Source organism: Rattus norvegicus, chromosome 10, assembly GCF_036323735.1.
Source record: "Rattus norvegicus strain BN/NHsdMcwi chromosome 10, GRCr8, whole genome shotgun sequence".
Lineage (NCBI taxonomy): Eukaryota > Metazoa > Chordata > Mammalia > Rodentia > Muridae > Rattus > Rattus norvegicus.
Genome location: NC_086028.1, coordinates 83,481,069 through 83,494,451, shown reverse-complemented (window position 1 = coordinate 83,494,451; position 13,383 = coordinate 83,481,069). Strand labels below are relative to the sequence as shown.

The 13,383-nt window shown below is 50.2% G+C and overlaps 1 protein-coding gene and 1 long non-coding RNA gene across 6 annotated transcripts; one reads left to right on the top strand and one right to left on the bottom strand.

Annotated features, from left to right (window-relative positions):
* The first annotated feature begins 1,536 nt into the window (after window positions 1-1,536).
* Arl5c (ADP-ribosylation factor like GTPase 5C) lies at window positions 1,537-12,912 on the top strand. 5 transcript variants are annotated; one of them, XM_039086632.2, is made up of 7 exons: window positions 5,312-6,246; window positions 6,715-7,008; window positions 8,031-8,122; window positions 8,382-8,529; window positions 9,253-9,336; window positions 10,313-10,464; window positions 12,150-12,912. In XM_039086632.2, exons 2-7 carry the CDS (start codon window positions 6,868-6,870, stop codon window positions 12,196-12,198), a joined length of 666 nt encoding a protein of 221 aa, XP_038942560.1. In that variant the 5' UTR covers window positions 5,312-6,246; window positions 6,715-6,867; the 3' UTR covers window positions 12,199-12,912. The 5 variants fall into 5 exon arrangements, with proteins under 5 accessions (XP_038942562.1, XP_038942561.1, XP_038942560.1 ...); NM_001109046.2 differs by lacking the exon at window positions 8,031-8,122 and having other exon boundaries at window positions 6,160-6,246; window positions 6,948-7,008; XM_039086634.2 differs by lacking the exon at window positions 12,150-12,912 and having other exon boundaries at window positions 1,537-7,008; window positions 9,272-9,336; window positions 10,313-10,384.
* On the bottom strand, window positions 8,696-12,566 carry LOC134480866 (uncharacterized). The gene is made up of 2 exons (XR_010055787.1): window positions 12,467-12,566; window positions 8,696-8,897 (listed from the first exon to the last, which is right to left on the bottom strand). It is a non-coding gene; the product is annotated as an uncharacterized LOC134480866 (long non-coding RNA).
* Window positions 12,913-13,383: the final 471 nt, after the last annotated feature.

The window sequence follows — 13,383 nt, the reverse complement described above, 5'->3', positions numbered from 1 at the left end:
AGCAAGGGGGCGTGCGAGCAAACGCTCTGCCCCAGGGCGGCGTCGAGGCTAAGGAGAGATGGTACTTTTATTCCACGGCTTCTGGATTGTCTGTAGGTGTTGCTCATTCAGCCTCAAGCTCACATCTTCCCTGCCAAGGAGGGTGGGAGTGCTGCTAACTGAGGTGCTGCTCACTGAGTGGGCTCAAGCCTCACTGGTTCACATCTTTTTTTTTTTTTTTTTTTTTTTCCTTTTCTTTTTTTTCGGAGCTGGGGACCGAACCCAGGGCCTTGCGCTCGCTAGGCAAATCCCCAACCCCACTGGTTCACATCTTAAAGGCACTTTTTATTTTTGCCCCTTTCTGCTTTGACCTCCCTGTGCCCTAGCAGCTCACCTCCCTAGGGAAGAGTGAGCTTCAACTCCGCTGGGACTCAGAGGTTTGCCTGCATCTGCCTCCTGACTGCTAGGATGAAAGACACACGTATGCCCACACCCTCAGCAACCAGTTTGTTGCTGGGTTTTGTTTGTTCTCCACTCCCGAGACAGGGTCTCGCTGGGTAGACACAGCTCACCTGGAGTCCCCATGTGTCTCCAGCTGTCCTGGGATTACTTCAGCTTCCCCAGACACTGGGATCACAGCTGTGTGTGGACTGCCATGCCAGAATATTTTATTTTTGGGACAGGCTTACAATGTAACCCTGACTGACCTGGAACTCATGTAGCTGAGGTGGGACTCAAACTCATATCGATTCTCCTGCGTCACCCTCCTGAGTGCCGAGATTACAGGGTTACAGATGTGCTACTACAAAGGTCCTGAGAACCAGCTTTAGGGCTGAGAAGGTTATCCGATCGTGTGAAGAGGCGACTGTGTGAAGAGGCGGTGGAGACCGGCCCCCTGAGACATGTGAGAACAAAATAAGCAGGTGGCAGGCCCCTCCTCCACCGCCAGCTGGCAGGATGTGGGTTCGGATCGCTGTTACTTCTGTCGCCTGTATCCTGCCTCACACAGCACCTGCAAAGCTTCTTTACCTTCCTGGGTCTTGTTTTTGAGGTGGTGGCTCTGAGAGGACTTTAATATCTGGGTCCTCCACCAGAGAGCTCTGCTCATAGTTTTGTGTTTAAAGGTCAGGGTGACATGGGACCCCCGATGGCCTCCAGATGAGCCAGCAGATCACAGACAGGGCAGGCCAGGGGCAGAGTCCCTTGGGGAATTGATAGAGTTGTTGAGAGCCCGGCTCTGCCTCCCAGCCTTCCTACTATCTTTGCATGGGAATCAGTCTTTCACTTCTATGTGGACCAGCATTGGAGCCAGCATTTATTAAAGATCTCCTACGTGGTAGGCACAAGTCAAGCTCGAAACCACAGAGAGCGCTCTGAGTTTCTTGCCCTGGGGAGAATTTGGTTCTGGGAGCACCAGTCCCTTAACCAGGGAGCTCAGAGAAGGCTTCTAGAGGGAGGTGAGGCTCACTTGAAACCTGGGAACACGGTTAGGTTAACCTATCCAAGGTGGAGAGGGGGGCTGGGAGGGGGGCATGAAGTTGTTGGAGGGAGTTCCTAGTGAGGGGGGGGGGACATGCATGACATACACCTGACTAACAAAGCAGGGTGATAGCTGGTGGCCAGAGTGGCAGGAGCAGGTCACAGCAGGCCTTCTGCCATGTTAAGGAATCAGAGTTTTCTTCTGAAACTGACATGCAGAAATGGAAGGACTGTAAGTGGTAGTGACAAGATATAGCCTCCCCTGCAGACAGTGCTCATATGACACTTCTGGGAGGAAACTTAGCTCAGGTCGTAGTGGAAAGCAGCCACTGACCTCTAGAGGAGTCCAGCGGGATTTGAAGCTCTTGGAGGGAGGGAATTAGGTTGGAGAAAATTGGGAGTCACCTGGGGCAACTTCACCAACCCTACAAATACCATTATGTGCTGCCTGTGATCCCCAAGTTCAACTAATTCTTCTGCTCCAGGAAACACTGATTTTGGAAAGAGCAGAGGTCAGGAGGTTGAGGGGAAGGAAGCGGGTGTCCGAATACGTGTTGTCTCTGGGTGCCTTCTGCCTACAACTGCATTTGCTCAGAACTTCTAGGTAGGCATTTCTAGTTGGCATAGAAAATAGAGATGGGGAGAAAGTCTTGTTTTTAGGTAAACACACCCTCTACCCACCCACTCAGGCTGCTGGGTCAGCAAGGCCGTGGACATGATCACGTGAGGCTTTTAACAGCCATGACATCAGCCGGCTCGCTACTGCCACAGCTTCCAGGTCTCAGAAACCGAGGCAGGGGGACCGCTCCTAACCGATACCTTCTCCTCTCTGCTTCTCTGAGTAGCTGCTTCCATTTCTAGTGGATGCTGCCTCCATGACCTGAAGTGGGACAGGCCACAGATCTCAGGTCCGCCCTAAGGTTCACTATCCTGAAGTAGACTGGGTTAAGCTGAGGCCACTCTGGCCCAGGCTGGGCTCATGGTTCCAGTCCAATACCCTAACTCTTGCTCCATAGTGCCTGTCTAGGTTCCCTTCTAAATCAAACCTTCTCAGAGTGTGTGTGCACACGCGCATGTGAGCGTGCACGCCCATGGGTGCAACCGCCATGGAGGCCAGAAGAGGATGCTGGATCCCCTGACCTACATGGATGCTAGGAACCAAACTCTATTCCTCTGGAAGAGCAGCCACTCTTAGCCCCTCTTAACCTAGCCCTCTCCCCAGACCCCACGGCAGTTCTTTTCTGTTCACTCAGTGTGCTTCCAGCTTCCCAAGTATCACTTTCGATTCTGCAACTGGGTGACAAAGCCTTTCTCCCCCTAGAAACCAGATGGCAGCAATACTTAAAACACAGGTGATTTACCCAAATACCTCCTGTGCCTCTGTCAAGCCTCACGGCCCCAATCCCAGCTCCTTTCCTAGGGCTGAAATGGAGTCAACTCAGATGGACTGTGTGGATTGTGGCCATCAACTTTGTGTCGTTCTAGCTCTGTTCACCGAGCAGAACGGGATGGAGACGTGTGTTATATGTGCCTTGGTGGGCCTGTGGAGGTCAGAGGCCAACTTCCAAGGGTTGGTCCTGTTTGTCTTTGCTCACTACAAACATCCCAGTTAAAGGCTTCAAGGCATTCAAGGAGACGCTGAAACACAGGCACACGTGAGAGATCTGGCTGAGACTGGGGCCTGAGTGAAGACCAGCGAATGTAGGTGCTGCAAAGACGGGCAGGCAGGGGCTGTTCATGGAGGCTCTTGAAGGCCACATGAGGAAGCTGCTTGGAACTCTGTGGGCAACAGAGAGGCATCCAAAGCTTATGGAGTGGGGAGCCATGGACCCTGACCTGTCTTTAAGAAAGGTTGGTAGCGGGTACTGGAGAGATGGCTCAGCGGTTAAGAGCACTGACTACTTTTCCAGATGTGAAGAGGAGGGAGGCCTTGAGCTACAGTAGAAGTAGAGGTAAAGTCCCCCACTAAGTAGGGGACAGACAGCCATAAGGGGGCCTTAGGAGGACACTGCAGTGTGGGGATGTGATGACTGCAGCCCCTTTCTTGGAGTCTCCTTTGATTTGTAGTTTGGGAGAAATATATCAAAGATCTCCAGTTTTTTCAGGGCCAAAGAGAAGATGTGAAGTCTGGGACTCTGAGGTTCTCGGCCTAAGTTCTCCTTGCCTTTTCCCACTTCTCTTTTGATTTTTCTGGGTTTACCCCAGGTTGTGAAATTCACAAACAACACATTTTTTGTCCCCTCCCTCTTCCTGCTGGAGCTGCTGTTTTCCTCGTGACCCACAAAACCCACTGTTGAGTCTGCCTGCTGCTAGAGCCTGTGCGGACAGCCCCTCAGAAGTCTGAGGCAGTAGGATTACTGGAGTTTAGGAGTTTATAAGCCAGTCAGAGTGACAGATCCTATATCCAGGTCCTCTGAAAAAAACAAACAATAAACAAACAAACCAATCAACAAATAAAAAGACTGTTTCTCCTTCTGCTGAGAGAGACTGACTGGTTTATATTGTAAGAGAGAACCTCACTATGTAGCCCGGGCTGGGTGTTTACTGTTTTGCTTCTTTTGGGAGGGAGAAGGGGCCTGGAAGTCACTTTGTAGACCAGGCTTGACTTGAACTCAGAGATCCACTTGCTTCCGTCTGTCTCCCAAGTACTGGGATTACAGATGTGTGCCACCACTTTGAAGTTTCCCAGGCTGGTTTTTAACTCAGGATCTCCTCAGCTCGACCTCCCCAGGACTGGAATTAAAGTGTATGCCATGACCTCTGACTCCTCTATGTGGCCTTTTGCCTGGGACCCCTGTGTACAGTCACTGGCCAGAGGATCTAGTCTTCAGGGTTCAAACATTGGCCAACCACCGGAGTGCTCGGATTGTCAGAGAATTGCAGAAAATGACTAGGGGTACCCATCAGAGACCCATACTCTTTTCTAGGGGAGCTCCCTTTGAGTGCACCCAGAAAACTCCCTATTAATGGAACCACTGGAGACCTGGAGGGTGGAGTGTGCTTTGTGAGCCTGACTGAGGTTTTTTATTTTTTTAAATTGGATTTTTTAATTTACATTTTGAATAATATCCGCCCTCAATGCCCCGCCTGAGGTTTTAAGTTTATTTTCGACTTCTCTGTGTAGCTCTGCCTGTCCTGGAACTCACTCTATAGATCAGACTGGCCTTGAACTCAGAGATCCACTTGCCCCAGCCTCCTGAGTCCTGGGATTAAAAGCTCATGCCACCATGCCTGGTCATGGTGATTTAAAATTTTATTTTTAATATTTTTAATTATATATAGGTGTGTGTATTTGCATGTGGGCATGTGCACAAGAGTTCGGGTGTCAGCAGAAGCCAGAGGTGACAAATTCCCTGGACCCGGAGTTAGTTGTCTGATGTGACTGCTCCGAACAGAGTTGGGATCTCTGGAAGAGCAGTAAGTGCTCTAACCACTGACCCATCGCCTCAGCCATCATTATGATATTAGGCATGTCTAACCAGCGGCCTACAGGCTGCATGCAACTGCATGTAGCTAAGGATAGCTGTGAATGCCATCTAACAAAAAATGGGGGAAATTACAACATTATGTAATTAGGGGCCAGAGAGAGGGCTCAACAGCTAAAAACATTTGCTGCTTTTCCAGAGGACCTGAGTTGGGTTTCCAATATACAAGCTGGGATCTGAGGCTATTGTTTGGTTTCCAACGGTACACATGTATTCAAACATGTAGCATGTGGCACACGCTCTCTCTCTCTCTCTCTTTCTCTCTCTCTCTCTCTCTCTTTCTCTCTCTCTCTCTCTCTCTCTCTCTCTCTCTCTCTCTCTCTCACACACACACACACACACACACACACACACACACTTCTTAAGGAGCTGGGCTTGGTGGTACACGCCTTTAATCCCAGCAATAAGAGAGGCAGAAGTAGGCGGATCACTGATGTTGGAGTCCAGTCAGGTCTACAGAGAGGTCTAGGACTGCCAGGGCTACATAGAGAAACCATGTCTCGAAAAACAAACAAAAAATTTAAAAAAATGTTTAAAAATTTATGAAATTGGTTCGGTAAAACATTTTGAGGTTTTTGTTGTTGTTTGTTTGTTTGTTTTGTAACTCGGTTGCAGGGTTCTTTAGTCTGAACTTTATAGATGAGAACACTGTGTCGCAACATGAAAAAGTTGGACAGCCCTTGGGGGGTTTTGCCCCAGCGGTGGCTGTTGGGGAGGAAGAGCAGACATTCCCTTCGCACATTTCGGACTCTATTTGCATCACTAGAGTAGAGCATTTAGTCCCAACTTCAGTTTTTTTTTTTTTTAAAGATTTATTTATTTATTATATATAAGTACACTGTAGCTGTCTTCAGACACACCAGAAGAGGGCATCAGATCTCTTTACAGATGGTTGTGAGCCACCATGTGGTTGCTGGGAATTGAACTCATGACCTCTGGAAGAGCAGTCGGGTGCTCTTAACCGCTGAGCCATCTCTCCAGCCCCCAACTTCAGTTTTATCAGGGTAAAGAGGACTCTGGGATTTTCCTTGCACTTTCAATGCCCTGGACCTTCATGTGACATCACTTAGACCCTCCGCACGGGCGGGGAGCTAGCGTCCGGCGGGAATCCCAGGTCTCGAGGCGTCACTTGGGGATTCCCACATCTGATAGGAGCAGCGGGTCCGGCCCTCCCCCAGGCGGTGCTTTGAAGATTTGGGGCCAGACTCCAGCCCGGGAGGCTGCTGAGCCCCGCAGGTCCCCAGCTCCGGGAGTGCCATGGGACAGCTGATAGCCAAACTGATGCGAATTTTTGGGAGCCAGGGTAAGAGGAGCACCGGCCAGCCCAGTGACCTCTTTGAATCCGCTGTCTTCTGGGGCTCTTGGGATTTTGGAGTCGTCGGGGAAGACCGACTGGGAACCTTGGGCTGCTAGCGTTGGTTTTGTGCACTCTCATAGGCTCCGCCGCCTCCTGCCGGCTCTCCTCCCGCGCCCCCTTGACTGCGCCTCAGTGTGCTCGGCGCACAGGGGTGGGAGAACCTTCTGTCCCCAACACCACCTCCCAGCTGAGCTATGCGCGACCCGGATGGGCCCCAAAGTCAGTTTCCTGATACTGTGACTTAGAGCCCAGCATGCTTCAGACCCTTCAGACAATCGCCGTCTAGAAAAGTAGAGGGAGGTGGGATAGGGGTCCTGAGGGGGTGTAGGAGTCCGGTCCGATGGCAAGTAAAGTGGTCCAGTCTCCGGCAGAGGTCTCCAGCCCGCCAGGAACGCGTTTCCCTGCTTATCCTAGGAAAGGGAGGATTGGAGGGAGGCACGCAGAAGGCTGAGATACGGAGCTTCAGTTCCTTCCTTGTGGTTGGGTTCGGAGATTGCCGAGAGATGGGTAGAACCGGGAGAGAAGGCGTCGATCCAGGCAGGAGCGGAGGGTGAGGAAGAGGCCAGGATGAGACGCCTACTGGGGACACCCAAGCCGGTGCTCATCCGGGTTGGTTCTGACCTTACCGTTCCCCTGGATGCCTCCAGAGCACAAAGTCATCATCGTGGGACTGGACAATGCAGGAAAGACCACCATTCTCTACCAGTTGTAAGTAATTACTGAGGGGGGGGGGGGAACAGAGGGCTGGGCCTCACATCAGACTGATAGTCATTTGCACCAATCACCAGAGCCCTTCCCTGGGTTAGTGGGTAGCAGTAGACAAGAAAAGTGATGGGAGGATGGTGGTGTGACCTTTCTGATTTAGTGGCTGCCGGCCGGGATTTGAATCCTGCCAGCTACGGGCGACCTCAGGTCCCACGAGATCCCGCCAAACACATTTCAGTCCTGGCAGGTGTGGAATGCGTGGCGGCTTCTCGCCTCACTGCTCTTGGCTCCCCCTGGCGGCAGGACCCTTTGTTCTCACGCTTGCCTTTACACCGGGTTAAACCCCAGCCAGGGCAAACCAGAAGCTCTGCTCTATGTACACGCTGTGCGAACAGGCCACCTTCGCTTTCCTAGTCGTTTGCTCCGGATGGAGTCTTTCCTGATGTGGAGACTCTATTGAGAGCTCCCTGCGAAAGGAATATATGTAAGATTAATTAATTAATTAATTAATTAAATTATATTAGAAAAGAAAGGTCTGGAGGTGTTGGTCAACGGTAGAGTGCTTGCCTAGAATTCTTGAGACGCTAGATTCCTGACATTGTAACGTTAGAAAAAAATTAAAACAGTACAAAGATTTCACTCTCAAACTTCCTTCCGTATAACTTCTTGGTAAGCTTCCATAAAACAAGCTTAGGCATTGTGGCCCTTGCTTGTAATCACAGCACTCTGAAGGTTAAGGCAGGAGGATCTCATATTTGACGTCATAGTCACACATACACACACACACACACACACACACACACACACACACACACACACACACACCCCAAACACATAAAACAAAACATAAACAAAACCCAAGGAAACCAAACCAAAATACCCCAAACTGACAACAAACAAAATTTTTCTTTTTTTTTTTTTCTGTCCTTAAACCAGGAACAGAAAAAAAAAAAAAAAACCAAAAAAAAAAAAAAAAAAACAAAATGTCTGATGGCCTTGCGGGGATCTGTCTGTTTTTTTCACAGCTCCTAAAATTCCAGTGTGGTCCACAGAACTCATTAGCACTGCAAACCACCAGGCCTCAGAATCATAAGCTGCATCTAGACAAGACTCCCAGGTCTTTCTGCCAAGTCTGAGGATTTAGGGTTGTTCTAAGGAGCCTCTCTTCATTGGGGTCCCAGGCCAGGCCACACTCGGACTAACTTGTATCTTTCTTTCCCCAAACCAATCACAGGATGTGTCTGGGCCTTGGTTAGTGCTTGGTCACCCCGAGTTGAGTTGTTCTGGGCTGGACTCAGCTTCTTTGGGAGTAGAGAGGGAGTCTGAGCTGGGAGTGAGCTGGGCAAAGACCATAGAACCTTCTCTTGCCTCCCTAGTCTGACCAACGAGGTTGTTCATACCTGTTCCACCATTGGTAGCAACGTGGAAGAAATTGTTTTTCAGAGGACCCACTTCCTCATGTGGGACCTAGGAGGTCAGGAGGCACTGCGCTCCACCTGGGAGACATACTACTCGAATGCTGAGGTAAGGGGGGAACCAGATCTGGGAGGTCAAAGAGGTGGCTGGGCATTAGCCTGTTAGTCACCTGCCGTTTCTCTGAGCCTTCGGCCACCTGGGACATGGCAGTCACATCAGCCGAGAGGAAAGATAATACATGCTGTGTCAAATAACACAGTGTAGCATCTGGGAAGACTTTTAAAATATTTATTTGTTTGTTTGTTTGTTTATTTTATGTATATAAGTCCACTGTCACTGTCTTCAGACACACCAGAAGAGGGCATCAGATCCCATTACAGATGGTTGTGATGCTGGGAATTGAACTCATGACCTCTGGAAGAGTAGCCGGTGCTCTTAATCTCTGAACCATCTCTCCAACCCAAGACTTTTGAATCCTAAAAACAAAAGATAAAAGAAATAAAAATTTAAATATATAAATATGAAAAGGAGAAAGATTTCCTAAGATGATACATGTGATGTTTCATGCCTATAATCCCAACACTTGGGGGACTGAGACAGGAAGCCCATAAACCCCACACTAGTCTAGGTTACATCCTAGAATTTTTGTCTCCAAAGAATAAAATATAAGGTGGTTAAAAATGGGCCCAGCCTGGTGAGTGGTGGATTGTACAGGTCCTTTCCCATGGGGCTGGCACCTGCCAGGGCAGAGGCCAGTGATCAGAACCATCAGTAGGAAGCATTGTTCACCAAACAGAAAGCTTGCAGCTCACATCTCAACCTGCTGGACAGTTTGTCATCCTTGTGATAGATAGTACTGACCGGAATCGGCTGTCGACCTCCCGGGAGGAGCTGTATAAGATCCTGGCCCATGAGGTAAGCCATGAGGTTTGGGGGAACCCGGAAGTCATCCAGTGAGACCAGCTGTGCACTCTCAGACTGGTCACACACCCTCTCTGAGGTTCATTTCTGAGGTGCTAATTTGAGAGCCCTATCCTTGTAACATGGGGAGAGCTAGTGTACTACAAATGAAGGGTTCTGTCAGCCCCTTCAGAACCACTGAGCACAGAGGCCAGAGTTTCTGGCTCAAGGGCTAATCTTGCCTCTCACCCATTGTGAGACCCTGAGCAAGTTGTTTCATTTCTTTTTTTCTTTTTCTTTTTTTTTTTTTTCGGAGCTGGGGACCGAACCCAGGGCCTTGTGCTTGCTAGGCAAGCACTCTACCACTGAGCTAAACCCCCAACCCCAAGTTGTTTCATTTCTAATAGGTTGCTTCACTTCTACTAATAAGGAGGGTCCTTGGATCCTACCTCACGAGGGGAATGGTGGCTCTTGCTGACAATCCAGGAAACTAAAACAGATTGTCACGAGGCTGAGACCAGCCTGCGCTCCATATTGAGTTCCAGGACAGCTTGGGCTACACAATAAGATTTTGTTTTGAAAAAACAAATGAGCAACAACGATGGCAAAAGAATGTCTGAGGCAAATGGCGGAAGTGCACTGTGGAGGCAGAGGCAGGCAGACCTCTGAGGTGGAGCACAGCCTGGTACAGAGCAAGTTCCAGGACAGCCAGGGCTACACAGAGAAACCTTGTTTCAGGGGCTCAAAATCCCAAAAAGCATAAAACACCAATGTCTGAGGTTTTTGTAACCATCCTGTGAGCAGTTGGAATGTGCTGCGTCATTAGATGGGGCTGCTGTTGTTGGGGTGGGCCTCCACCTCTGTCCCACCTGGCCATGGGCCTCTCTTCCTAGGACAGTGGGGCAGGGATCCTAGAGGACTGGAGAGACGGTGGGAGGGAGCTGGGCTGGCTGGCTGGCTGGCTGGCTGACCTGGGCTGCTCTTCTCATAGGCACTTCAGGATGCCTCAGTGCTGATCTTCGCCAACAAGCAGGATGTGAAAGACTCCATGACCACAGCAGAGATCTCCCAATTTCTCACACTCAGTGCCATCAAAGACCACCCGTGGCATATCCAGGGCTGCTGTGCTCTCACAGGAGAAGGGTCAGTCCCCCTCCCCTGCCATCACCTGCCCTGGCCCATGCAGAAGGTTACAGGAAGCCCTCTCTTGTCTCTTTCCAGTCAGAGTCTGGCCCATAGTTGGCTCCAGGCCCAGAAAGATGGACACAGGCCCACTGCTAAGGTGCCGTGAGTCTGCAGACGCCTGTGCTCCAAGGGCTTGCTCTAATAATGGTACAGGCTAAGACTCCCCAGAAACAACAGTGATTTTACGGACTGGGAAACTCTTTGGAGAAAATGAAATGGATAAAGTGAGAGAGTCAGGGGTTGGTCTGATTTTGTTTCCGGGCAGTGATCGCTAAGATCCAGTGAAGAAGATGAAGGAGGAAGAGGAGGAGGAGAGGGAGGAGGGGGGAAGGAAAAGAGGGGAGAGGAGGAGAAAGAGGAGGAAGAAGAGGAAGAGAAGCAGCAGCAGCAGCAGCAGCAGCAGCAGCAGCAGCAGCAGCAGCAGCAGCAGCAGCAGCAGAAAGACCTTGCAGGGACAGGCCTTCAGGGCAAAAATCACTGATTCTCTGACTTTCTTACTTGTAAGGGGAAGGGGTAGTACTTCTGTCTCCCCGGTTCTGCAGAAAGTGATTAGTTTTCTTCATTAGACTTTTTTTGAATCCCTACTTGGTGCCTATTCTGGGCACTGGAAAACCATGGCTAATAAACTAGGCAGAAATGCCTGCCTTGGAGCCGGGGCTGTGGCCTAACATGAAGCCCTGAACTATTGCTTATCTGTAATCCCAGCACTTGGGAGGCAGAAGCAAGAGGATTAGAAGTTCAAGGTTATCCTCCACTATAAGTTGAGTTCGGGCTAGACCGGGCTACACATCAATGCCACAAAAACCAAAACCAAAACAAAGAAACAAAGTGATAAACGGGAAGATGGAGAAAGGAGAAGGTTAGGACTAGCTGGAGGAAAACTCACGACTTTGTATGTGTGTGTGCATGTGCACCTGCCGGTGCGAAGGATAAAGGAAGGATCCTAGTGCTTGGATCGAATACTTCAGGGTGTGAAGGGCTAGACTTCTCCAAAATGGCCTTGCATGAGGCCTGGAAAGTTCCTTTCAACTCTCCTGTCTGGACACTCTTTTGATGAAAAGGAAACTTTTAAAAAGTACATCTAAGGGACCACGGATTTCTGGCCACCTTCTTGTTACCATGTTCCAATCTACAGTCTAGTTCTCAGTACTCCATGGGTCCCCGTGTGCCATGCCCTGGGCCAGGCAAGGCTGGTTGATGATAGACAAGGCCATGTTTCCAACTTGGCTCTGGAGGTGCTTGCTTACGGAACCTCTTCCCAAGCCTTCGAGGTCACCCTGCCACTGCCCCCAGTGACAAAGCAGGACAACAAAAGGCTTGTCCAGAGACACTGCTCAGTGGCCCAGGAAGGAGAGTCCCCATGGTGCCTTCTCAGAGGAGCCTCGCTGGTTCCCAGAGGCCTCCGACTCCCTGTTTGTTGGGTTTGCTGGGCTGTGGGTGACCTTCTTCCCAGGAGCCTTGGTCTCCAGCACAGTAGCTGCTAATACGTTCTGGAACTCAACTTGATTCCCTTCTGCCATTAGGTGATTGAATATAGCCTTGGCTCCCCTCTCAGTCTGTCCCAGGCAGAGGCTTGGGGTTTTCCAGCCATCATCGTATGAAAAAAGCTGATGGTTGCTTTGTCCCCTCCTCCCTCCCTGCAGGTTGCTGGCTGGGCTCCAGTGGATGCACTCTCAGGCCACTACCAACTGATGTCCCAGCCCAAGGCTAACCGGAAGCCACATGGTTAGCACCAGTGAGAAGCACCAGTCATTTGTTGGTGGAACAAGGGTGGTTATAGACAGAGAGATTACTACAGTCCTCTCAACTGTCACCAAGAACTGGATCAAAGACTTCAAGTTGGTGCAGACAGGACTACAGATGAAACTGCCCCTCCCCCCAACTCCATCACTGCAGGTGTGTGGAGACATCAGGGAACTCCTGGGGGTACTGGGGACATCAGGTCTCTCCCAGCCCTCACCTTCTGTCTGCCCGGCAAGCAAGAGATCTTCGACATTGTTCCATATCCACTGGACGAAGGAGATTCTGATAAAAGAGGCGATAGGACCTGGCCAAAAACTGGGGGGGTGGGGGTGGAGAGTTGGTGAATGGGAAGATAGAACATTCCAGACAGACGCAGTCCTCCACACTGCAGAATTCTAAGCCCTTCCACCCCCACCCGCTCGCCTTCCTGCTCCTTCTTAGAATCCAGGACTACAGCTTTGGGGGGCCGTGGAGGGGGGAGGAGTCACCACGTGGAATCTCCTTCCCTCTCAGCATCCTTCCACTATGGGTGTGATGGGTTTGAGTCCTCTTAAATGTTAAAGCTTTCTATAGGACCTACTTAGTTTGTCTTTATGTCATATTTTTTTTAAACATCTCATTAAGATTTAAAACTTAAAGGTACATAATTAGTGCCCCTGAAAACGCCTCGCCTCTTATTTCTGTCTGGTCTTCAAACTGGCTTTTGTTCTTTGGGGAAAGATCCTCCTTGGAAACGAGGTGGGGGAGCGGGGACTGCCGCACCAATCCATTTGTCTAGAGAACTTGGCCAAGCTGAAGGGCGTTGGTACCAGGCTAACCAGGACCAGAGCTGTTGGCTCTCGGCCTAGTGGAGATAAGCGGCCTGTTAATGATCCACTGAGAAGGGGACCCCAGGGAGATGGGAAAAGCCCCTAAGTCTTTTATAGGCGGTGCTAAAGATGGATCAGAGGCCCACGGTGACCTTCTAAATTCAGGGACCGAGACAGTATAGCCTCTCCCCTTTCCGAGCAGGCAGGGGACCTCTGGGGGATTCTGGGCAGAGATACCAAGTGCCCAGATTTTAATTTTGTAGTTTTTCTGAGATGTGGTTATGAAGGGAGAGATATTTCGGACATACTTTGGATTTTCATTAGG